Below are 27,285 nucleotides of genomic sequence, written 5' to 3'. Positions count from 1 at the left end.
CCACTAAAAACACTTTCAGAACTAATAAACAAGTTCAGCAAGGTTTCAGGACACAGTATCAATATATGGAAATCAATTGCATTTCTAAACACTAGCAAAGAACATTCAGAAATGAAATTAAGGAACAATTCCATTTGCAACAGCATTTTTTAAATTCCCAATTTAATTAGAGGCATAAACTTAACAAAAGAGGTACAAGACTTATACATTGAAAATTACGAAACATCATAGAAATACAGACAACCTAAATAAATGGAAAGCCATGCCATGTTCATGAATATGAAAACTTAATAGTACTAAGACAGTTATATTTCCAAAACTGACCTACAGACTCAATACAATCCCTATCAAAATCCCAGCAGTCTTTTTGCAGAAATTGACATAGAGATGGAAAAGGAGATTAGTGGTTGCCAGGAGCTAGGGGAAAGAAGGAATGGAGAGTTTCTGTTAGTGGGCACACAGAGCTTCTTTGTGGAGTTATGAAAACATTCTGAAATTAGATAGTGGTGATGGCTGCACAATTCTATGAGTATACTAAAAACCACCAAATTGTTTAAAAGGGTGAATTTTATGGGATGTTATGAAAATGTTATGCAAAAAGGAGCAAAAAGGAGAAACCAAGGTAACAGCAGTGAAATACAACATAAGGAATGAAGTATGAAAAGGTTTTGTGAATGAAACTGACAAGAATGAGCAGCTGCTGAAGATGGTGAACAAAAGGGGGAAAGCTAGCCAGTGTTCATGGTTTCTAACTTGAAGGTCAGGAAAGATCAATGGTATAAAAGCAGGGCACATGAAAGATGAACCAAGTTTACGGGGAAAGGTAACAAATTTGATTTTTGATATTCAGAGATTCTATCCACTAGAACGCAAGGGTAGACAGGAGAGGGAAACACAGAAGAGGGAAAAGGAATCAGGCAGGTTATTAAAAGGGGTAAGATCTACCTCATAGATAGAAATGAAGTGATACAGGGGTACATTTTCCTCTGATTAAGGAAGAACACAACAGAGCAGAAAGAACAGGGAAAGAACCTAAGGGAGAGGGAAAGAATTTAGAAATTAAACAGGGTGGCACTGATCTTCTCAATGAAGGAAGTAAGAAAAGCAAATGCATTGATGAGGGATGAATAAAAGCATTAATTAGCAGTCCTGAGGGCCCAGAAGAACCTGGACAGCATGAATGAACACTGGTTAGTGGTTTCTGATTAGAAACTGTTTAACTGATGACATGTTTAAGAAAACTGTCCTGCAACAGGCATGGGTCACGCTCTCACTGGCTCCCTTTCTGCCACCACCTTGGTTCCACGTTCCCCGCACAAAATGCCTGGTGAAGCCACAGAAACCATCCCTGCTACAGAGCAGAGCTGCCACAGTCCCAGGGTGAGACAGGGTCTGGAACAGAATCTGATAGTGACGAATCAGTACCAGAGCTTGAGGAACAGGATTCTACACAGGCAACCACACAACAAGCCCAGCTGGCAGCAGCAGCTGAAATCAATGACGAACCGGTCAGTAAAGCAAAACAGAGCCAGAGTGAAAAGAAGGCACAGAAGGATATGTCCAAACTGAATCTTCGACAGGTTACAGGGGTTACTAGAGTCACTATCCGGAAATCTAAGAATATCCTTTTTGTCATCACAAAACCAGAAGTATACAAGAGCCCAGCTTCAGATACCTACATAGTTTTGGGGGAAGCCAAGATCGAGGATTTACCTCAGCAAGCACAGTTAGCAGCTGCTGAGAAATTCAAAGTTCAAGGTGAAGCTGTCTCAAACATTCAAGAAAACACACAGACTCCAACTGTACAAGAGGAGAGTGAAGAGGAAGAGACTGATGAAACAGGTGCGGAAGTTAAGGACACAGAATTGGTCATGTCACAAGCAAATGTGTCAAGAGCAAAGGCAGTCCCAGCCCTGAAGAACAACAGTAATGATACTGTAAATGCTATTATGAAATTAACAATGTAACCATCTGAAAAGAGGGCCTTTTTTTGGTGTTTCAAAAGAGTAACTGCAGCTGGGTTGGAAATCTGTACTGTTTTTATCATTAATAAAGTTATGGCTTCTTGTTGGATGAAAAAAAAGAAAAAGAAAAAAAAAATCTGTCAAACTGATTTATTAACAACACGTCACTTAGTATCTGGTGAAACTAATAAGTGGTCTTCCATCAAGTAAGACACTAAAATCTCTTTAGAGTAGCTACAGTCCTACTGTTAAGTATACCAATCTTTCAGAATCAAAGCATCTGGTAAATTTAATCACTTTAATAAACTACATATGACACAGAACAAACAATAATTTGCCAATAAAATTGGCACAACAATAACTACAAACACAACAGGCAGCCAAGAAGGGCTTACTGGAGGAAATATTCTCAATATAAATTGTATGCCTAAGAGAAATATACTAAACAGTAAATTTAATTTTTTCTTATGAAATCATCACATACATTTATTTTGGTAATACTGTACTAAACAGGTCCTCTATAACTCTTTCTAAACAGAAATCTTAATTATGAGCTGCGTTTCTTAAATCAATGTTGACAGAATATCAAACCCATAGGATGTTAACAGCCACACACACACACATACACATACACACAGACGCACAAGTATTCTGCAGGCAATACATTTGGACAAAACTGGATTAAATTGCAGTAAAGCAAGTTTCTATTCATCCAGGGCCTTTTAGAGCTTTTAATATACTACTGTGCAGTTGAGCTCCATCTAGGGAGACATTTCCAAACTTAATTTGACACTTTTTAAAGGCAGGCCTATTAAGTGGCTTCTAGAATTGTGTCCACAATATATACCACAATTTTGATAAATACTAATGAGAGAAATTTTTAATTAGATTTTAACAATAAGATCTTAAAGCTGGGGAAATAATCTTTAATTCGTATCTATGATGGATCCAAAATACTCCAGTATAATAAACTTTACATTCACCCCAAAAATCACAACATCCAAAACAGAGCCAGTAAATGTACAATTAAGTGACAGTAAGTAAATACTTGATTAAGAGACTGATAAAACTTGACTATTCTGAGTGACCCTAGCAAGGTAACTCAATGTAAAGAATTAGGTAAAAAAATAAATGCACTATAGGTAGTATTTTTCACTCTTTTAAGAAAATGCAAATCATAGACTATTCACAAATAATGATGCCTAATAAATTAGAGTTCAATAAATTTTACTCTTAAACATCTACTTTTTTGATAAATCAAAACCCCGTACTTATAGTGGGGTGAGGACATAGAAAAAAACAGTACTGTTAGTTCCAAGTTCCAAAAAACGTTATTCCAAGATATTTTTGAACCCAAGCGATTTTTTTAACATATGTAAAAGTTTATAAGAAACACCAAATACATATATATACTTACCATTGTATCAGAATTAAGAATTTGTCTCATAAATTCCAAAAATGAAGATGCAAGTTCACCTGTGTCTTTACTAAATGTGCTGACCACTCGTTTCAGTAAGCTATGCAGAGCATTACTGTTTTTCCTTAAAGCACTGTAAATAAAGAAAATAGGCAATTTCTTAAAATTTGAGCATATAAATCTAGTATAAGAAATGAACTATCTCGGGACTTCCCTGGTGGCACAGTGGTTAAGAATCCACCTGCCAGTGCAGGGAATGCGGGTTCGAGCCCTGGTCTGGGAAGATCCCACATGCCATCGAGCAGCTGAGCTCGTGCGCCACAACTACTGAGTCTGCACTCTAGAGCCCGCGAACCACAACTACTGAGCCCGTGTGCCACAACTACTGAAGCCCGCACACCTAGAGCCCATGCTCCGCAACAAGAGAAGCCACCACAATGAGAAGCTCGTGCACTGCAACAGAGTAGCCACCATTTGCCGCAACTAGAGAAAGTCCACGCACAGCAACAAAGACCCAATGCAGCCAAAAATAAACAATAAATTAATTAATTTTTAAAAAATGAACTATATCAGTTCAGACAGCCTAAAATTTAGTAAAATTAAAATTTTACATTTCAAGAATGTAAAAAAGTACTTTGGTGTATCTGTCACACAAACCATTTAACAAAGCATTTTTTATAGTTGATATCTCCTTTTAAAGAAGATAAACTTCAAAAGCACTGAAAGAAAAAATTTCCCCCAATAATAAAGCTATAAAACTTAGCAAAATAAACTTGCAGGTTCCCTTTTTTACACTTTTTATAACCTGAGGATTTCTCTAACGTGAGGTTATAGCTGTCTCAAAAGCCTGACCAGAAAACCTAACTTATGTAACTAAAAAGAATAATTATCTTTATGACATTGTAATCTGACAGAAAGAAATCAAGGGTACAGAGTAGGCGTCAGCAAACTTTCTATGTAAAGAGCCTGATGATAAATATTCTAGGCTTTACGGGGTTATACACAACTCAATCTGTTTCTCTCTACACAAAACATCAGTCTCAGTCACAACTACTCAACTGCTGATGTAGTGGGAAAGCAGCTGCAGACAACACATAAATACTGGCTATGTTCCAAGAAAGGCGGGATTTGGCCTGTGGCCCACAATTTACCAACCCCTGATATAAAGAGATTTCAGCATAAGAAACAATCATGATATGTATTCAAAATCATGACAATATACAGTCCTGCTAAAATTATCCTATGCATTTACACAGTTCATAGTTGATCAAAAGAAAATTTCAAGACTTGGGTAAAGCAATACAAAAGAGAGAAAGAAGACTCATGCTCTTGAGAACTTTATAAAATAATGAAATGGACAAGGCACAACCAACAGGAATGAGATTAAATACAGACATAATACAATTAATGGAAAAAGCAAAGGTTCAAAATTGGACTACACCAATTACTAGCCTCTACTTATAACCTTAAGAAAGTGAACCTTACTTAGACGGTCTATCAAAAACTGGGGTCCACTACACACCTTTTAGAATGTCTACAATAAAAAAAAAAAACTAGCAATACCAAAATCTGGCATTTTGTTGGTCAACTTACAGAGAAGTTGTCTATAAAATGGTAGCACACTGGACTGCTGGGGTGATGGAGATAGCTCTGCACGGAAATGAGATGCTAGACACATGACTCTACACATTTGTCAAAATCCACAGAACTGTATATCATAAAACATGGGTGAGGTTACAAAGAAAGGGGGAAAGCTAGAATCAACCTTCTGATACTGTATTAGAATCAAAGTATCTGTATGGACTCATTTTAAAAAATACATACATACAGGGACTTCCCTGGTGGTCCAGTGGCTAAGATTCCACGCTCCCAATGCAGGGGGCCCAGGTTCGATCCCTGGTCAGGGAACTAGATCCCACACACTGCAACTAAGAGTTCACATGCCGCAACTAAAGACCCCGAATCCCACAACTAGACTCCACATGCCTCAACTAAAAGATTCCACATGCCGCAACTAAAGATCCCGCAACTAAAGATGCTGCAACTAAGACCCAGCACAGGCAGGCAGGCAGAAAGACAGACAGACAGACAGACAGACAGACAGATAGATAGATAAATGGAAAGATATTTTTAAAAAGTACATACATAAAATAAGTAGATGAAAAAATAAACGTAGATTTGTGTATACACATGATTTAGGACACATATATATTTCCCAGCTCTAGCCAACGAGAAGAACCAAAATCAGTAACATTAAGTTGAACAACAAAATAAAATAACAATAGTGTTCAATTATACAAGAAAAAATAGTCCACGAATCCATATTGACATACCCAAATAAGTAAATAAATGAGGGAAAAGTGATGAATTCTTTCTTACAGAAGGACAATTAAATGAGAAAAATAGGAAATCACTATGAGAACACCACAGTAATAACTGCCACATGCCAAGATTCACTGATGGATAGTAAAATGAGTGGACGAAAGTTTTAAGTAGATATAGGACATTTACATAGTCTCAAAGTATATTCTTCAAAATGTTTAGTACTTAAAAACGGAAAATTAGTAAGTTTACTGTGCAGAATCCTGGCAGACAGCACCTCAGTCAAGTGATCGAGGTTAATATCGTCACTAATACATGACGTATTTCCTGATATGGTGTACTCAGAAAGGTACATTGCCTCTGTAGTATCCTTCTCAATAAAGCATAATCTCAATCTAATTATGAGAAAACATCAGACAAAACTAAATTGAGGGACATTCTACAAGCGCTCTCCAAAAATGTCAAGGTCATGAAAAATGAGGATACAGGAGACAAAGGATGTATTAAAACTAAAAGCAATGTAGGATCCTATCTTGGATCCTGAAACAGAAAAAGAACATTACTAGAAAAACTGGTAAAACCTAAATAAATTCTGTATTTTAGTTAATAGTATTATGCCAAGCTTAGTTTCTTAGTTTTGGTAAATATTCAATGGTTATATAAGACATCAACATAAGGGTAAGTTGGATGAAGGGTATATCTGAACTCTGTACTATTATTTTTGTAATTCTTCTTAACGTCTAAAATTATCTCAAAAAATTTTTTTTCTTGAGTGGGGCCTTCTTCAGGACTAGATGAAAAGTATATAGTGATCTGTTTATTTAAAAAGCCAGATCATACTACACCTCTGCTCAAAACCTTACAATGGCCCTAATAAATAACTCTAGAGGCCCTTGATGATCTGCCCTCCCCACACCCACCCATTACTTCTCTGACCCTAGGCCCTATCATTTTTCTCCTTGCTTACTCACTTTAGGAGCAACCACCATGGCCTCAAGGCCTTTCCTCAGACAAGTTAGGCATGCTATTTGCAATTGCTCTCCCCCAGGATATTAACATGTTTCACTCACCTCCCTCAGTTCTTTGTTCAAGGGCTACCTTCTCTGTGAGGACTTCCCTGATCACCTCCCCATACTTCAAATGACAACTCTCACCCTCACTTTGGCACTCACTATCCCTCTGCCCTACTTTATGTTTTTCTGTAACATACTATGTATTTTATTTACATGTTTAGCATCTGTCTACCTCTAATAGAATGAAAGCATCAAGAAGACAGGGATTTTTTTTTCTTTTTAATTAAATCCCCAGCACCTAGAACAGTGTCTGGCCCAGAGAAGAGGGCATTCAATAAATATTTGTGGACTAAATGACTTGTATTCCTTCATAATGTCTACTATGAACCAGGTTCTAGGTGCTGGTGGGAGTACAGTCAAGAAAACAGTCCCTGTCCTTGTGCAGCTTATATTCTAGTGAGGGAGACAACCAAATAAGCAATAAGTCTACATAATGTAATGTCAAACAGTATAAATACAGTGAAAAATATAAGGGGAATAAGGAATGGGGACACAAAGGATAGGCTATTTTAGACAGGCATTTAGACAGGAAATATATTGATACAGATACCTGAGTGAAGTGAGGAAATAAGTCCTAGAAGAATCTAGGGGAAAAGCATTTAGGAAAAAAAAAAAGTCTGGAGGTAGGAACGAGCCTGAAAGGGAGCAAAACTGAGGATAAAAGAGCTATGAGATAAGTCAAAGAGATAAGGGGTCAGACTGTATAGAGGCTTAAAGATCATTATAGAGTTTGAATTTTATTTGCAGTGCAACAGGAAGCCCTAAGAAGGATTTAAGCAAAACAATGACACGTATATTGTTTTAAGTTTAAAAAGATCAGTCTGAGTGCTAAGAAAATGTATTTTAGGGGGACAACAGTTGAAGTAAGAAGAGAAGATTGGAGACTACTGCAATGGGTCATGAAAGAAAAGAGTGGACTGGATAGGGGTGGTAACTATGGAGGTGGAGAAGGGTCATCAGATTCAGGAGGTATTTTGGAAACATAATGAACCGGACTTACTGATGGACTGGATGTAGGGAGTGAGGAAAAGAAAAGAATCAAGAATCTTGAAGTTTAACATTTACCAGGACAAGCAGGACAGACACATGTTTGAAGCAAGAATATCAAGAGCTCTGCTTTAGGTTCAGTTTGGATGCCCATTAGATAGCCAAGTAGAGATGTCAAACAGATACATGGGTTACTTGGAGCTTAGCAGAAAGATCAGAGCTAAAGAAAGAAAAGGGAATAGGTTATGATGACTTACATGAATCTAGCAGAGCCAACGACATCACATATCATGCTATGGCAGAGGTATGCAAAGGGTATTTGTGAGAGCACCTAACCCAGCTAGGAATGGAGGAATCAAGGAAAGCTTTTTGGTTTTCTTGTATGTGTAATGTATGAGTCGTAAAGGATATAGAGTAAATATCCAGGCAATAGGAAAAAGGACATTCAAGAAGTAAAATTTAAAGACTTTTTGGTGAGAGACTGGGAGGTGGTGGGGGGGAGAACTTGGATGTTCAGCAGACGTCATCAACTGAGAGAGAATACAGGAGAATAGACAGACTAAGCAGGTGGAAAAGGTAGCAGCCAGCACCAAGCACAGTAGCTGGAACATAAGTTTTCAACCAATGTTATAAGAGTTAATGAGAGGTACAAATACATGTTTCCTAATCCCTTCTATCTCATAATTCTACATACTTCTACAAATTCCAAGGAAAACTATGTAGTAGCCAGCTATCTCCCTAGTGAAGAAAAAGATGAGGGCATGGACAGAGAGACGGGAGCAGAAGTTACACTGGAGAGACTGAGCAGCATGAGATTTACATCATTTCAAACAAATTTCATCTCAGCCATTCCTCTAGAGAATAAAAAACACAGAATCAGCACTTTCAGCTTTAGGGTCCATAATATCACACTACCGTCATCTTTGAAGAACTACAAGTGAATATACCAACAAAACAAATATCTTAGAGCATGAATTAATGACCCTGGAACAATAAGATTTCCTTGTTAAATACTGCAAGATGCCCACATTAATATGTCTATCTATTCAATTTATATTTTTAATCCTAAAGATTTTATTACTAGCGCTTTTCATTGCTAATGAATCTTTTCCATAAATACAAAATTTCTGCACATGAAAGAAATCATACCTTCAACCTTCTACAACAGCTATGAATTAATTAATATGGGGGGGATTTAAATACAAGAGTATATAAAATTAGATAAAGCATTACCTTTTTAAGTGAAATAATCCATAATCATGCTCTGCAAGAAACATCATTGTTCTGACACATGTCAGTAAACAGTTGTAACTACTCTCAGAGTTAGCTAGCACAGCCAGGAGACAGTCACAGATTGAGGCCATCAATTCTTTGTTTGGTAGAGAATTGGAGAGCTGCTCCAGTTCAGAAATAGAACCTTCAGAAGAGTTTGGCAAAATTAGTGCAATGTCCTGTGAGGGAGGAGGGGAGTTGGGAAAAAACAATTTTTTTAAATGATTGTCACTATCACTTAGCGTTTTTATTTCTGAAATACACAGCAATTAGTAATTATCAAAATACTATGGTTACTGTCCCATCCCAAACATAGATTCAAACACATTAAGAACAAAGGAGTTGTTTTGTTCTTCTATAAAGGTTAATACAAGGATACACACCTAAAGAAATAAAGACAAATATGTTGTTTCACAGTATTTTTACTTTATGAGACCGATGCCTTACCACTTGGCAACTGCGCCTGACTCACAGTATTCTTATTTTAAAAGAACATCTCTTTGAAAAATTTTTCCTTCTGGATTACACTGAGTGTAATTTCTATCTTCAGATGGTTAGGTTAGTACTTTTGGTACTAAAATATTTTAAATTACTGTATTATTCATTCATTTGAATATTTTTAAATTTATAAAGAAAGCATCAGAGAAATAAATTTTAATAAATATATCCATATTTGAATTTAAAACATCACAAAAAGAAATGGATGGAGCAAAAAAAAACATTCAGGCACAGTCTTCCAATATTTTCCTGTAGTTTTCATATATGTTTAAAATTCAAGTTTTTCAATGTCAGCAAGTTTACCTAAAAATAACTAAAAACTCACACTACTCTTTTTATAGAAGTAAAGCAGACATTACAGAAACATTTTTAAGTATGTGTTATCACCTTTAATCCCTTCAACACACTGGAAACAAGTATTCAACTTGGGTTAGAACTATAAAACAAAGCTTGAACAAAATGGAAATATAGTAAGGTGAGGCCAGCCAAGAATGAGGTTTAAGTGATCAGGGCAGCTAGGATGCTAAAGCGTAACTCATCACAGTCATACAACCCACCGTGAATTATATTAACAAACACCAGTTGACTGCACATTCTGAGGTATAAAGACTTAAAATAAGCCTTTTTACCAGGTCCAAAACTATTTTCTACCAGATCCCCTTTTTGTGAAAACAAGTCACACCAAAAATGTTCCTTCTTGAATGTCAAATGTAACCAAACTGGATTTTGATTAGCTAGAAAAAGGTAATCTTCTATGATGGGATCCTATTAAAAATATTCTGCCTGGAAAAATCACATTTGATTGATTTAGATAGTAGGAGCATTTTGACAAGCTAAAATGCCATTAGACATAGAAATCTCCAAATATCGCAATAACAATGGGCTCTAAAAGTTAAAACAATTCTCATTAACTCATGGAACTATAAACTGGAAGTCAATAATATAAATAGCAGGAAGAAATACTACTACTTTTAGTCAACGTCTTTATAGATGTTTATAGCACAGTAGTCTGAAACACACTAAAATGTAGTAGCAGCCTGTGACGCCTTCAAAAGTTGTCCAGGGACTTCCCTGGCGGTCCAGTGGTTAAGACTCCATGATTCCAATGCAGGGGGCACGGGTTTGATCCCTGGTCAGGGAACTAAGATCCCACATGCCGTGGGGTGCAGCCAAAAAAGATTTTTTTAAAAATTGTCCAAACAAGAAATCATGGTATTAATTCGACCAATCACAAAACTACAATATTCAAGAGTGAATTGGTATATAATATAATTAGAAGGAAAATGAACATACTAGACATAACCAACCCCATAGAATACAAGGGCACGTAAAGTAAATATCCAAAGACAGTGTCTCATAAAGAAAATGAAAAGAGCTATTCAGAGAAACCTGTGAAGTACAAAGTCAAAGAAAGTTATATAGCACCAAATCATTTTATTGTTGGTTCACTGGTCAAATTTATCTCCCTAAACAACAGTAAGAGTAATGAAACAGATGTGATCTCTTTGTTAACAGCCAAGATTTACATCAAGAGAAGCTTTTAAAAAACACATACACACACAGAGAATTTATAAAAATAACTATAAATACCTGATCACAGAGAGACTGCAAAATGGATGTGATAAATTCAACACACTGTTGGCGAATAACACTGTCTCCAGGAGACCGCACCAAAGCCAACAGATCCTGGAATATTTCTGCATATCTTTCATCACCTTTAATAGTTCCATTAATTAGATGCAAAATAGCTAATTTACAAGCTTTGTGTGAAGCCAGAGCATCAAGAAGAGCAAGCAACCTGGTGGTTTGGCTAGTGTACTGTTTTTCTTTATCTTCTGAAGTGCTGAAATAAAATCAACACATTTAGTAAACAAAATTCTTGATTTTAAGGCATTATTTAATAATTTGTTTTTCAACACATATCAACTTACACAAATCTTATATAAAAAAACTTCATTCCTTGGGTATGACAACTTCTCTGGAATTTTACAATTACTATAAAATTTTGTAAATTCAGGTGTTTTTTGTTCTTTTTTTTTTTCAGGTTTTTAATAATGTATTTTCTTAAATCAGAGTACTTCATAGCTCACCTTTCAAACACCCCAAATCTTGAAACACTTCAAGATATCTTGCACATGAAATAATGAAATAGTTTCCTAATTAAAATTAATCTATATATATTCATGTGTCTGTGTGTCTGTATATATGTATATGTGTATATTTATATGTACACATATTATCTGAGCACACTAAACCCTGGTTTCCAAATTCTAAGTTAAAAAAAAATGAATGTGTCAAAAATAACTTGAGGAAAAAAATTTTTAATGCAAAATGAAAATACCTTTGCAAGTCTTCTACAATCAAATCCAACACAGTTCTCATAATCAGAAGTGCAGTTGGTGAGGCAAGGTCACACAATTGAACACAAATACGCCGTAACATATGTTGAATGGGCTGGCAGGTTGTGCCAGAGAAAGAGCGAACTATTTCTTGGAGCAACTTTGCTTGAACATGAAGGTGCATGCTCCACAATTTTCGGGTGTTGAGTGCCACTGATATATCATGTGACTCAATAACCTGTTAAAAAAGTATAATGTGTGTGTACATAGATTTTTTTAAATATTTATTTATAGTCACAAAAACTGTTCAGGAAGAACTGTTATGAAAAGAACATCTTTACTGCATGCTTAAAACATTTAATTTTCTGTTTACAATTAAACATTTGCTTGAATTCAATGCATCTAAAAAATCTTATTGTTCTCAGGTTAGCAGTCAGTAGAGCAGAGTCCATTGGTGAAGCAACCTAGTTAACGGCAAATTCTAACACATGATAAAGGTGTGGGGAAAGGATTTAAAAATAACAAAAGTACAAGTATACATAACAGCATAATAAAATTCACATTAACAAAAATTTATTTAAAATGTTACTCCCATATTTCCTTAATGACCAACTTGCTTCAGTTTTATCTCACCCTCATCCAGTTATCTTATGTCTTTCTTAGGGGAAGGAGATGAGGGTTTTTTAAACAAAATCACTGGCTTTTTAAAAAGTGTTATTGCAGTCATTTATAAGATGCATGTTATATGGAAGTGATACCTGAGTTGTTTGCATGGGTAATGGTAGAGGCAGCAGCTCTGAAAGGAGTATGAGTCCAGAAAAAAATCCTTCAGGAACCTTCAAGATCGAAGAAAGAACTTCTTTTAACATTAAAGACCAAGTATTGTTGGCCAGAGTCTCTTCTGAGATTGTGAGCTTTTCATTAACTCCTTGTGTAAAAGTCAGTAATATATCAATGATATCATTCTGAATTTTCTGTTCATCACTATCCAAACGACCTGAGAGAGGGATAGAGCACAGGAGCATGTGTAAAGTCACAAGTGCTGAAGGGACACGCATGTCCTTAAACTCAAAGGATCCACCTCTCAGGAGTTCCGTTAACATAGTTTTAAGAAGAGTAAGTGTGCAGCGAGCCATTGAAATAGTAGTAACTCTGTGAAGGGTAGTCCCCATGTTGACATGGAGTCTCCAAGGCTGAGTCAGAATACTGTTCAATTTTTGCAGCACCCGAATAAAGGTGTCCATTCCTTCAGCAGAAAAAAGCTGAATGACAGCAAGATTCCATTTCAGGTCTTTCTGTTGACCTTTATATAAATAAGGGAGAAAAAAAAAAAACTCTAATTACTTACATATTAATCATTGGTTAAGATTTTGAATATTTTATTTAATAAATGATATTTATACTAGGCCTAAAAAACAGTAGTTTTTAAGTATAGTAGCCACATTACCTTCAACAGGAGGTGGTGGACATGCCACATTACAGAGAACACGCAAGGCAGTTGTAAGGCCAACTCCTTCTGGGGTCATCAAGTTATCAATATTCTTCAAAAATAAAAATGAACAGAAAGTTTAATTTCTTGGTACCTATCAGGCCCAGAGAAGGTATTAGTTAAAAATATGAGTTTCAAGTTAAGTGCTTACATCATTTTAAACTTCTTAACTAAATTTAAAACATGAATAAGGCTAATGAAGTTTATAAAGGTTATATAATCTTTGGCATATGTTGTACCATATATGACATTTTGAACATAAAATGAGTAATTGCAAACACAAGTATATTAAAAAGTACTGACTAAAACAAAGGCTACATACAGATTATGTATGAAACTCTCTGGATTAAGAATTTAAAATAGCTCCTTTTTGGATACTCTTACTATACATCCTGTCTCCCAAAAAGGAAGAAATGACTCTGATTTTACAAAGCCCTGTGGGTACTAAAGCTCTTTGAAAACTGAGGAAGCATGACGGAATGTTTTAACACTACATAACGTACATTTTAAAAAATGCAGATACCACAAGAATCTAGTTATGATGGCCATTTGGGGCATGGCTAGAGGAAAAAGAAATACAGTTGCCTATGTCCTTAGCACCTGCCCACGCTATGCTTCCTGGCAACAAATAGTTATGTTTAAGTTGCTTTATTTTTGTAGTTTCCAAGGAGCAGCATACAGATGGCTAAAAAAACTTAAAAGAAATAGCACTTTAAAATGTTACTATTTCAGCTTCTAAACCTCAGAGGAGAAACCTAAAAATAAGAAAATCCTTTTCCTCATATGTTTCCCATCTTAGGTTATCTTTTCCTCTAATTTCTTCCTTGCTGCCTTTCAATAATTCACAAATTACATAAGGCAGCAGGGAGCCACAGAGTGAAGTTTCAGTCTTAGATCAACTGTCTTTAGTACATCTTAGAATGAGAGTCATTTATAATAACCATAATTAATGGGACAAAGATTTACATAAAAATTAAAACTCTTAATTACAGCATGTAATTCAAATTTCTAGTACTGAACTTTTTATTGGTTAAATACTTTAAGTGAAACCATCTGATATTTATTGGATACTTTATATATTCTCCTAACCATGCACAAGTACCCTAAATACCTGACCATCTAAATTTACAGGACACTACTGTACTTCTGCTAAATAAAAGACCGAACATAATGAAAAACTCTAGATATCATCTGAGGCATAAAGAACAGAAGAATATGATGGCATTATAGGAGGAAAAAGTACTCTTAGGGGAGATGGAGGAAAAAGAGAAGAGAGACAAGTTAGTGAAGAAAAATCTGAAGCAGATAAAACCCAAATAGCTCTTTGTTGGTGGGTCAAGACAGCAACAGATTAGATAATACACGTACATTACTTCAATAACACACTGCAGCTCCAAGACCAAGGTGGTTTACACACACAGACACACACACACATACACAACACATATAGCTCATCTGTTAAATGAAAAAGGAGATAATTCAAGGTCCATTCTGCCCCTCTAGTTTAAAACTTTTTATGCATCTATGAGCACTTTTAGCCCTTCTTCCTATGATACACATTGGATCAGCTAAGGAGCAAAGAAAACTTTTCAAACTTCCAAAACTTACAATGCAATGATTTTAATGAATTTTTTCATTATGAATTACTTGAAGTGTATATGAATTTTTCAACTGTAATATTATGAATTATATGATTTTCAACTCTCATTAATTACTTCAATTGCAGATTTAACCGTACCAAATTAACAGAACTAGTCCCCATTGCAATTATCTGGTACTGACTCTACCAATTTTCAAGTACAAATTTTGAGGGAAATTCTTTTCCACTAAAGTTTAACTATAATTATATGTTACATCATCATAGCATTTAACTTTAAAACACTTTGTAAATGTGATCAAAATGGTAGGTGATATTATTCCTATTTGAGAGGGAAAAAAGTAGGACAGAAGCTGGTAATAGAAAGCAATAAGGTTGTGTACATCTGTGTTCATGTATACACACAATTACATACCCATCTATACCCAGTACCAATCTATACCCACAAGACTAGTAAATCAATCAAGTACACTTAACTGCATTACCTATACAAGTGATTTAAAACAGTATTACTAAATACTACCACACAGTTCTATAAAATCAAGGCACTTTTAAGTTTTACTTACCTGTTTAACATATTCAATTAGGTTTGGGATGCAGTTAATCTCAAATCTAAGGTTTTTCAGAGGTTCAAGCCACTTGCCAAGTTCTTAAAAACAAAAACAGTAATTCATAATATAATATTTTAAAATAAAAGCCTTTATAACAAAGCCTTTAAAACAAGGGAGGTAAAGGTATTCTTTTCCTGAGAAAAACCATGGTTTTAGATTATCAGGTCCATGTTCATTTCAATAAACTAAATTTTATACAGGAATGAACTTATGTCTAATTATTTAAACAAGCTTCAAAATGAAATGTAATGTCCTACTATAATGGCTGAGAAATAAAACCCAATCCAAAAATGGGCAGAAGACCTAAACAGACATTTCTCCAAAGAAGATACACAGATTGCCAACAAACACATGAAAGGATGCTCAACATCACTAATCAGTAGAGAAATGCAAATCAAAACTACAATGAGGTATCACCTCACACCAGTCAGAATGGCCATCATCAAAAAGTCTACAAACAATAAATGTTGGAGAGGGTGTGGTGAAAAGGGAATCCTCTTGCACTGTTGGTGGGAATGTAAACTGATACAGCCACTATGGAGAACAGTATGGAGGTTCCTTAAAAAACTAAAAATAGAACTACCATATGACCCAGCAATCCCACTACTGGGCATATACCCTGAGAAAACCATAATTCAAAAAGAGTCATGTACCACAATGTTCATTGCAACTCTATTTACAATAGCCAGGACATGAAAGCAACCTAAGTGTCCATCAACAGATGAATGGATAAAGAAGATGTGGCACATATATACAATGGAATATTACTCAGCCATAAAAAGAAACGAAATTGAGTTATTTGTAGTGAGGTGGATGGACCTAGAGTCTGTCATACAGAGTGAAGTAAGTCAGAAAGAGAAAAACAAATACCGTATGCTAACACATATATATGGAATCTAAAAAAAAAAAAAAAAATGGTCATGAAGAACCTAGGGGCAAGACAGGAATAAAGACACAGACCTACTAGAGAATGGACTTGAGGATACAGGGAGGGGGAAGGGTAAGCTGGGACAAAGTGAGACAGTGGCATGGACATATATACACTACCAAACATAAAACAGATAGCTAGTGGGAAGCAGCCGCATAGCACAGGGAGATCAGCTCGGTGCTTTGTGACCACCTAGAGGGGTGGGATAGGGAGGGTGGGAGGGAGGGAGACGCAAGAGGGAAGAGATATGGGGACATGTGTATATGTATAACTGATTCACTTTGTTATAAAGTAGAAACTAACACACCATTGTAAAGCAATTATACTCCAATAAAGATGTTAAAAAAAATATATATATATATATATATATAAAAAAAGAGGTTACCGCCCTTAGTTTTTTGGTTTCTGAAAACTTAAACGTTTACATGGTTAAACCATCTAACTATACTGAATATTTTTGCAGCAATCAACTTACATTAAAAAAGAATTATAAAATTGACCATTCATAAACCAATATAATAACATAATGTTTATTCACCTAATGCTGCCACTGATTCCCACACCCCCAAAAAAGTATACCCAAAATGTATTCATTTCTAACAGGATCAAACCCATGGGGGGACATTTGCTGAGTGCCTTTTCCCTTATCATGAATTTTAAATTTTATCAATTTCCTAATTTGCCTTTATAAAGTTAAAAGTAATCACTATCGCCCCAAAACTAATAACAGCAAGCTTTGTTTATAAAAGAAACACATGAAATATACCATTTACTGCAACCAAACTCAAAACTCTCCTAGAAGCTATGCCATAAAACCTATACTTTATCACCAAAAATGTTTTTAGAAAAGCATTCTCACGTAATAAGTTCTAGACACTTTATAGGAATGACTGACGGAAACTGCAAATAGTAGTCACCCTTCCTTGGTACTACAATCCTGAGGATTACAACTGTTTACATCTGAGTATTTTCCTACGCATTTTTAAATTAACTCTTTCACATATGTAGAATATACAGTGCTCAAATGAAAGATATAAGGAATAATAAAACAAATACTAGTGTACCCATCACACAGAAAATGTAGTAAAGCATTAATAATACCTTTGAAGACGCTGCATACCCTCCTTTTATAAAGGCATACTTCGGGGGGAAAAAAATCTATTTTCAATATAGAAAGTTGAGTGCAGTACCCAACTTTTACTGGTGGTATCGCACATAAAATTTAGGATTAAAAAGAAAAGAGGCCTGGGACTTCCCTGGCGGTCCAGGGCCAGTGGTTAAAACTCTGCACTTCCACTGCAGGGGGCACAGGTTCAATCCCTGGTTGGGGAACTAAGATCCCGCACGCCACGCAGTGCGGCCAAAACAAAAAAGAAGGAAAGAAAAGAGGCCACATGCTATCATAACATTTACTCAACGTTATCAAATTTTCTACTTGGCAAGGTCAGAAAGCCAAGAACCAAAATAAAATAATAAAAAATTGTAATTAAATACCTTAAACTTTTCAAGACTGTCCACATAAGGTTTGCCATAAAAATGGATTTCTAAGTTGTACTTAGAACAGTGTTGTACTTAGAAATACATATATAGAAAACACACACACATGCAAACTATACACAAAACTGAACTTCTGAGTTCATCTTTAATTCTACTTTGATTAGGAACTTCAACCACCCACAAATTTCCATGGCTTTTCAGAAAAAGGTACTTTGAACAATTTCCTAAAAATCTTTTTAAGAACACCATATAAAATACCTCCATAAAAGGTATCTTAACTTTCAGAAAGTTAAAAACAGGGTATTACCAGGTATATAATCAAAACATGATAAAGTACTAACAACAGATATTCAAAGGCTTTTTTTCTTCACATATCATAAATGCTTAAAATAACTTCAAGTACCATACCTTGCAATTTAGCATTATTTTCATCTGCTTTACAAAGCTTCAAGAGAGATGCTGCATGCTGTTCTAGCATTTGGACATCACTGGAAGACTGAACCACCACCAAAATAAGTATGCATGCATAATTATAAGCTACTGACTTCTTAGACTTGGAATCACTGAAACAAAATAAGGTTTTAAAGTTTTTGAAATGAAAATAAATTTTTAGGAACAATTTTTAACATTTTTTTCTACTTGGTTTTAAAGGGATCAAGGAATTTCACAATGAAACATGACTGACTTCCTGAAAACGGGAAATCGCATTTTAAAGTTTCACCTTCAATTCACCTGACACCACTACTTAAAAGTATGTAATAACAAAGCGCATGCATCAAAATGGAAAGTGAAATTCTATTAAGAAATAAGATCAGAACAATAAAATATTAATAAGTGTACTTCGTTAGCAATGAAAGATTAGGAAGTACACTTCATCGGTCTCCTTTAAAATGGTTGTTCACTCTGGATAAATAGGAACAAGTGTGATGAATCAACCTACCACCATGATTATTCAGACTTCCACTACAGAGCTGTTAATATACAGCTAGGCATAGAAGTCACTGTTGTTTGCCTTTTATAGGTCCCCCCAAAAGATCCATCACTCAAGGAGTCATATCAAGACCCCGATGCAAAGGATGCCACTGCTTTGTATGGCATGAACCAGGAAGAGCATGTTTCTCTTCTCATACACTAAAACCCTCTGCCCTATAGGGCAAGTTCTTGAAAACTACTGTCATTCTCAATCCCCCTCATCCAGTCAAAACACTTCTGAAATCCGAGCACCATGAATAGCTTAGAAGGTGAGGGCAGAAGACAGCAAGATAGTCCTTATGACTCTTAAGGTATACGTATATTCCTGTACCTTAGGATTTCCCTCCACAAAAATTAGCAGGAGTACTACAGCTGCAATCTTTGTTAACACCGTGGGGAAACTGGAAGAAGCTGCTATTTCATTTCTTTATAGCCACATCTTAGAGATTTCATCATTCTAATCCTTAATTAAGAAGTTATGTGTTATGTCAAAATATTACAGTTTTTATTTTCAAAACACATTCTTTCAAGAAACTACCCCATTAGTGATGTAGTTTTCCAATAAAATAGAAAATTTAAGGATTAAGCATAAAATTACCCTAAGGCTTCTTTGGAATAGTACTCCATTAGAGTAATAAGACTTTGGAGATTTTTCTCAAGACTGAAAACATGGCCAACAGCTGATCTTCCCACAGGATTAAAAGTAATCAAGTAAAGATTGTGAAGAGTTCCCAAGAGATCTGAATGGTCAGTTTCTTCACTGGCTGTACAACGCTGAAAATGGCTGAACAGTTCTGTAATACACTGCAAAGTTTGTGTTGAGTCCTGTAGCCACAAGGCAAATGCATCATCAATAACACCATCAGACTGGAGACCGTCTTCTTCATCTTGATCATAAAGGTGACACAGAGCTCGGATCAACAAATTTGTTGCTTCATATTCTGACATAAAAAAAAGAAGACCCTTCTGTGACTGTGCAAGAAACTTTAAAACATCTTTTGTGGCTTGCAGCACACCAGGGTGTGCACTTGTTACTGGAATTGACAAAAGCAAGGTAACCAACTCCAAGAAGTGATGACTGTGAAGATACCTGTAGAAGAAGTAATAAAATATATGTTAAGTCAGTGTAAAACATTCTTCATTTATTCAGTATTCATTAGACAGGAGAGAGGTAAAAAATTTAATGGCAATAATCCTTATCTTCAGCAATATACTGCTTTAACTAAAATAGTACTGTAAGTAGCAAGTCTTCTATACACTAGGCCAAACAGAAGTGAAAGTTCTGTAAGGCTTTTTCCTAGCATTCAAAGGATGTTTAATAAGTAACTGTGACAAGTTTTCTCTTTCCAGAATCAACCACGACTTTAAGATCTGGGACTTCCTTCCAGGCCACTTATCAAATGCTCCTTCCTTTTAACCATGGTCCTACTCGACCCATGGCATATCAGTATATCTGAATTAGTATATCTAGGGAGAATATAGTACATATACTATAAAAAACTTACAGTATATTCAGATTTACTATAGGTAGTATATCTGAATTAGTACCTCTAGGGGAAAAAAAACTCAAATTATCAATATTCAGTATTTAATACAATAGACTCTTTATTTATTTATTTATTTATTTTTGGCTGTGTTGGGTCTTCGGTTCGTGCGAGGGCTTTCTCTAGTTGCGGCAAGTGGGGACCACTGTTCATCGCGGTGCGGGGACCGCTCTTCATCGCGGTGCGCGGGCCTTTCACTATCGCGGCCCCTCCCGTTGCGGGGCACAGGCTCCAGATGCGCATGCTCAGTAGTTGTGGCTCACGGGCCCAGCCGCTCCGTGGCATGTGGGATCTTCCCAGACAAGGGCTCGAACCCGTGTCCCCTGCATTAGCAGGCAGATTCTCAACCACTGCGCCACCAGGGAAGCCCAATAGACTCTTTAATCAAATCCAAGAACCAGTTTTTAGTACACGTAGTTTTAGTAGAAAAAGTCTGAATTTACCTAACACCCCTAAATAGACCCAACTGCTACTGATAGAGTACTTTCACTGTCCTAAAAATACTCTGTGCTCCATCTATTCATCCCTCCCTCCCTCCCAAATCCTGGCAATCACTGTCTCCACAGTTGTGCCTTTTCCAGAATGTCATATAGTTGTAATCACATAGCATAAAATTGCCTCTTCAATCATACTTCTGCTTAAACTCAGGCTTCTGTATCATGATAAAAACACCTCCACTAACTTCTTACCACAAAAGTAAACATTATTATGCTCTAAGAGCATCCTTAAGCACCTCATGGAACGTTCAGAAAATAGTTAACATGGCAGGCCTCAGAATGTTTATTCTTAGAAAGGCCTGCTGGCAAGGTTGGCCCTTGGCTGGCCTCTGGGGACTTGGATTTTGGGAGGGTTTCCGCCCACCAACTGGAAAGAATACTCACTGCACCTAAACTGTTTATGCAAATAATATGGTTTACGCTGAACACCTGCTTTCCTTCTGGGAGTCTGGAATTCTGATACATGCTAGGTACTGGGTGCCTACATGGTTATCCTCCAATAATAAGCTTGGATGCTGAGATTCCAATGAGCTTCCTCAGTACGTAACATTTCACACGTGTCACAATTTGTTGCTGGGGGACTTAAGCGGGTCCTGTGTGCCTAAATGAGGAAAGGACTCTGGAAGTTTATGACTCGTTTCCCCAGGCTTCGTCCCATGTACCCCTTCCCTTTGCTGATCGTGTTTTGTATCCTTTTGATATAATAAATCGTGGTCGTGATTACAACACAGTCCTGTGACTCCATCTAGCAAATCTCAGGGGTTATCTTGAAGACCCCAACATGGGACATTAGAGCCTTGCCGTCACTTCAAACTAATCCTTCCAAAATGTAATTATTTCTCCTTTCAAAATTCACTCTCCCTCCTAATTTACCAGTTTCTGTCCATAAAACCACAGTTCCAATAGTTACCTTGGCTAGAAACATCAAAGCTCCTTCTTACTTTCTCTTACTAGGTTCAGTTGCCAAGTCCTAGTAATGCTTTTTCACAAACTCTCAATATTAGCACAATATTTGTCTTCCCATTTTCTGTAAATGCCACTATATCAGGCCAAGTACTTAGCACAACACCTACCACCTAGAATCTTCAGACAGGCTTATCTACCTAGTAACTCCAATTTCTCTTCCACTGCAATATATCTTGTAACTATAATATAATCTTAGAACACTACTTTGATCATACCAGATCTGCTACTCCAAAATATTCGAGATCTTCCCACATTCTAAAAACAAAATCCCTGGGAATTCCCTGGCAGTCCAGTGATTAGGACTCGGTGCTCTCACTGCCAGGGGCCCAGGTTTGATCCCTGGTCAGGGAACTAAGATCCCACAATCTACGCAGTGCAGCCAAAACAAATAAATTAAAAAAAAAAAAATCCAAATTCCTTAGTGCACAGCATTCAAAGCCCTTTATCTCCTAAAGTCTGATACCCAAACATACCTCCTCCAATTATGGGGAGAAAAACAAGACTTAGTAGGCCATTAATTACTAGTTTCCCCTCAATGACTATTTGAGAGCATCACCCTTTTCTGACACTCAGTCATCCTCAGTGCATGACTTCAATTCCTACTTTATCAAAAATAGGATCAGTGAGAAGTGCCTTGTCTCCTCTACTGTCTCCACACTACAAAGATATCTGTATTTGTATACATATAAGGTTTCCTTTCTCTTGTTCAAAGCCAAACTCCTACTTTGTACTCTTTTTTTTTTTTTTTTTTTTTTTTTTAAACGTTTTCTTTTGTTAATATTTCTTAGGGACTGTACACTTTTTTTTTTTTTTCAAGAAATTCATGTTCTTTTATTTATTTATTTATTTATTCATTTTTGGCTGTGTTGGGTCTTCGTTTCTGTGCGAGGGCTTTCTCTAGTTGCGGCAAGTGGGGACCACTCTTCATCGCGGTGCGCGGGCCTCTCACCATCGCGGCCTCTCTTGTTGCGGAGCACAGGCTCCAGACGCGCAGGCTCAGCAATTGTGGCTCACGGGCCCAGCCGCCCCGCGGCACGCGGGATCCTCCCAGACCAGGGCCCGAACCTGTGTCCCCTGCATTGGCAGGCAGACTCCCAACCACTGCGCCACCAGGGAAGCCCTACTTTGTACTCTTGACCTCATCTCCTACCAGACCTTGCTTTAGCAATTACCATCTTACACTCTTGCAAGAACTCAAACTAAGGCAAGATCTGATATTTTCAGCTAAAAATAGGAATGGATAGGTACAGATTTTAGAATGGACAAGTACTGATTTTCTGTTAATGCACTATGTTCCAAAGCAAGGCAAAAAATACTCACAGAAATAAGGAATAAAATAATAAAAATGCAATTTTTGCATTTAGTTAAAAAATTATTTACAGGCAAAATGCCAAAAAAGAAACTCAAAAATTAAAACAAAATTTAAAAAATCTACTGTGGGTACTTAATAATGGCAAAACTGTACCAATAGATAACTAGAGAGTTAGACAGCAGAAACAAGTGGTAATTAAACCTTTAATATATCTTTAACCAGGTAATCTACAATGTATTACAGTGATAAGATACAAAGAGGTTTACACTGAAAAGCTCTCTCCTTCCTGTTCCATGCTCTTTGTACCACCTTCCCAGAAGCCACTCAGCGGTTTCTCATTTATTCTTGCTCACAGACATGCTTATATAAGCACTGTTGTTGATTATTACTATCTTTAACTTAAGTTGCTATTACAACTTTAAGTATTAACTAAATATAGCTCACCCATAGTAACATACTTCTCAGTTCCACTACTACTTATTTTAAAATGTCAAGTATCCTTGACCTACAGACAGAGTAAAAAAAAAAACCAACCACATAAAATTGCCTCTAATGACTGGTAAAATATATTTCCCAAAGCCAAAAATGTCTTACCTAAAGAGAACAGGGTACGGATCATCCCTCTCTGGTGGTCCAGTAATACGTGCCATCGTTGGGAAAGACTTAACAGGAGGTTGGATCATTGTATGAGGTGCAGTTTCCATTAAATGAAAAACTTCCTCTAAGAGGTTAATAAGCTTTTCTATTTCCCCTTCACTTATATTTGAGGATTCCAAAAGATCCATATCCAGTGAAGCCTCTACCTCATTTTCATATTCTGGGTTTGTTCTCTCAAGTCCAGTATCTGCATCATGATCAGGTTCACTGTGGTTAGGAACAGAAGAAGTCTTCTCTGCTAAATGGTCACCAAGTCTTTTAATCTCTGACAAAATTTCATAGAAATGGCATTTCTGAAGAATAGCTGAACCAGCAGTGACAACCCTCACAGTCTGATCTAAAAGTATGAGCTCCAGCAGTTTTTGATAGCCACTTTTTTCACTCTGCCTACTTCTTAAAAATGCTTCCATTCCTTCTGTCATACTAATGACACTGTCCAAAGCTTTAAATGCATTTAACTTAAGGGAAGATGAGACATGGTCAGCAAACAGGAGCTCAAATAATCCACTGATCACTCCTGCTTGCAGCAGTCCCATGACTCCTTGGGCCCCACATTCTGCTAGTGAGGATACTAATTTGGTCCCAGCTTTGAGCTGTCGGACATTTAAGGCAATGGGTTGGCGAAGGGCTACTTGTAAATTTAAAGCTTGCATGGTCCAGTCTATCAACTGGCCAAGGGCGTCTTGTTTTGTGTTTTTCAATTGCAAATAACTTAATCCTTTTATTATTAAACTTGGAATTTCTTCTAAAGCTGTTACCCATTTTGCACCTCTATCTTCTTGATACAAATCCAACAGTTCAGTTAACTTCACTGAGGCTTCTACTGCCCCTGAATTTTCTTTATCTGGACCTTGATCCTTCATTCTACTGATTTCAATTTCAAAAGTAGTCTTGTATGGACAGCTGAAGTATAAAAGTGGTACAAGCTCCCTGTCATATGGATCATACGTCATAGGAGGAACTGAAGCTAAGTCTTCAGCAGTGTATTCGACATCAAAGTTTGGATACTTAAATGTTTCACGTTCCAAGTCAGCAATTCCGTCTTCATCACTGGAAATTTGTTCATAACCATCATCCCCTGAAAATCAGTTTGAATAATATTTAGTTGTTACATCATTGTTGTTTAATGCAGAACAATCTGGTTTGCCAAAAAAATCATTTAATAGTGTGGCAAAAAATAAAAATTAATGATTTCCTCAACAAAATTAATTTCTGCCCCAATATCTTATCAACAATTACTAACATTTTATAGTTTCTAATAGAATAATTATGGAGAAACTTCATAAGTGAAGTCTTCTATTATATCTGTTCAGCTTTACAACTAACTCTGCTACAGATCTTTTCCTCACAAAATTAAATTAGAAATGCCTCAAAAAACAAACCAAAAATACCTCTCTCAGGAGGAAAGAAATTAAGCTTGCCCTCATGAGAGAGTATTTTTAAGATGGAAAAAATAAATTGATGGGCCAAAATTATTAAATTAACTAAGAATTAGTACCATAAATGCCAAGCTACACCAAATATTTCCAGGAAGAACATTCTATGTTCTTTTTATAACACGAATTTCATATTCCTTCACTTTTACGTCTCTGTATTTACCTGTCACACAGTTTCCCCAGTTCTGTATTATGTTTTTAGGGAAAATTTGTTCATATAAAGTGCTCAGCTTTGCCAAAACAAAGAGTTTTCATATTATGACACGTGCAGCTTTTTCCTCTATTTATTAATACAGGACTAGAAGTAATACAGGACTAGAGACGGAAAACTTGTTGGTTTTACTTTTTAACACTACTATTACCTGGCTGTGGTAAAACAGAGATGTGCAATTACAGCCTAAGAAAGAAAAGGAAATGGTTCCACAGTATTCCTCAAGTAACAGCCCTCTTTAACATTCTTTAGCTCAAAACAATTTAGCCATAGCAATACACTCATATTTGAAAAGGAAGGGCCTATAGAGACTTGACTCTGGAACAACCACCAGATGTCTTCTGGTAAAAACCAAATTAACCAGCCTCATTCTCTCACCTTCTCTATAAAAATGTCATCTGATTAACAAAGCCTGCATGAAATCTAACTACTACTTGCCAGTCAAATACAATAAATCTAAAAAGGATTTTGTGGTAATATGGAAATGGGGTTAAGCTAAAAAGGTTATCACTCAATAACCCAATTATTTATATTTTGTAAAAGAGCCCCTGTGATACTAGAATGGTCCTCTCTCTCATGTAGAACGATGCTCACCCTTACTATCTTATAAAAGAACAAGGCAGATAATCTGTCATTTTACATAAATACTTTAACACTACATTCCATTTATTGGAGAAATTAAGAGCCAATTAGCTTAAATATCTCTTTTTGCTTTCAAAGGAAAAATAAAGCCTAACTAAAGGACTGCATAATACTGCCATATGTCCCTGCGTAATTGAGATTTTTCCTTCTGAATTTCTAAAAATAATGTAGCATTTTGCCAAAATATCTAGGTGGCAGACATCTTTAGCAATTCCACCCAGCTTAAAACACCAGTCCTTTACTCTCAAAACAGATCACCAAATCCCTAATCACCATGTATTTGCTGCATATCCCGGCTTCCCTGGACAAAGCTGATGGTATCAAGGGGCAGCTGATACCACAGCAAGCCAAACAGCATCTCTCTCCCAGACAACTGGATCTGGATCTGAGACACAGCCAGGTAGTTTAAACTGGCTGGTTAAAGAGAGGTTAAACATGTGGGGTGAATAGAGATATAACAGTTAGTTAACAGAATATAAATTAGAAACACAAAACAAAGAAAAGATGGAAATCCCAGCTCTAGTCGAGTCTTAAGGCCCAGCTACAGTCTGACTCTTAGGTTTCTTGAAAGCCATTTATCTCTGCTACAAATTCTTTTGCATTACTAAAAGCTACATCAAGCTAGTTTCTAGCACTTAAAACCAAAAAGTCCTAGCTAATTTAACCCACCTTCACCTTCTTCATCTTCTTCACCTTCTTCCTCTTCATCTTCCTCTTCCTCCTCAGGGATACTATCTACTGTATGGCGATCATCCTCATCTTCATCCTCTTCTTCCTCGACATCCACATCATCTTCATCGTCTTCTCCTTCTTCTTGTTGTTCCTCTTCTACTTCTCCTTCATCAGAATATTGACCTTCCTGGGGAACAGAATTCCGATCAGGAGAAATGGGCTCAAAGTAATCTTCTCTATGAGGAGCATCCTCTTCCTTGTCACCAGACACTGAAAAATTGAGGTTTAAGGCACAGATTATTTTGACTTTTTAAATAACATGAGGCAGAAGGATTGGATACTGCAACTACTTAATGACATTCTGGATGATTTAGCTCATAAC

At 36.3% G+C, this 27,285-nt stretch overlaps 2 protein-coding genes across 3 annotated transcripts in view; one reads left to right on the top strand and one right to left on the bottom strand.

Annotated features, from left to right (window-relative positions):
- The window catches only part of VIRMA (vir like m6A methyltransferase associated), a 60,726-nt gene that overhangs the window by 12,825 nt on the left and 20,616 nt on the right, over positions 1-27,285 (bottom strand). For both annotated transcript variants that reach the window (XM_036830167.1, XM_036830168.1), the window contains exons 7-17: positions 26,901-27,173; positions 23,880-25,020; positions 19,565-20,056; positions 18,403-18,557; positions 15,525-15,607; positions 13,320-13,413; positions 12,631-13,175; positions 11,875-12,110; positions 11,124-11,376; positions 8,997-9,214; positions 3,382-3,514 (exon numbers count right to left, since the gene is read on the bottom strand). In XM_036830167.1, the coding sequence (XP_036686062.1) occupies positions 3,382-3,514; positions 8,997-9,214; positions 11,124-11,376; positions 11,875-12,110; positions 12,631-13,175; positions 13,320-13,413; positions 15,525-15,607; positions 18,403-18,557; positions 19,565-20,056; positions 23,880-25,020; positions 26,901-27,173 (3,623 nt within the window). The remainder of the gene's footprint in view (positions 1-3,381; positions 3,515-8,996; positions 9,215-11,123; positions 11,377-11,874; positions 12,111-12,630; positions 13,176-13,319; positions 13,414-15,524; positions 15,608-18,402; positions 18,558-19,564; positions 20,057-23,879; positions 25,021-26,900; positions 27,174-27,285) is intronic.
- Positions 1,243-2,044, top strand: LOC118883397 (nascent polypeptide-associated complex subunit alpha-like). The gene is given in 2 exon segments (XM_036830169.1): positions 1,243-1,357; positions 1,360-2,044. Coding segments are annotated over 2 exon segments (708 nt in total). The 5' UTR covers positions 1,243-1,257; the 3' UTR covers positions 1,968-2,044.

The sequence above is a fragment of the Balaenoptera musculus genome, chromosome 17, assembly GCF_009873245.2.
Source record: "Balaenoptera musculus isolate JJ_BM4_2016_0621 chromosome 17, mBalMus1.pri.v3, whole genome shotgun sequence".
NCBI classification, from domain to species: domain Eukaryota; kingdom Metazoa; phylum Chordata; class Mammalia; order Artiodactyla; family Balaenopteridae; genus Balaenoptera; species Balaenoptera musculus.
The sequence above is the reverse complement of the archived record's forward strand: the minus strand, read 5'-3'. Positions and strand labels throughout refer to the sequence as shown.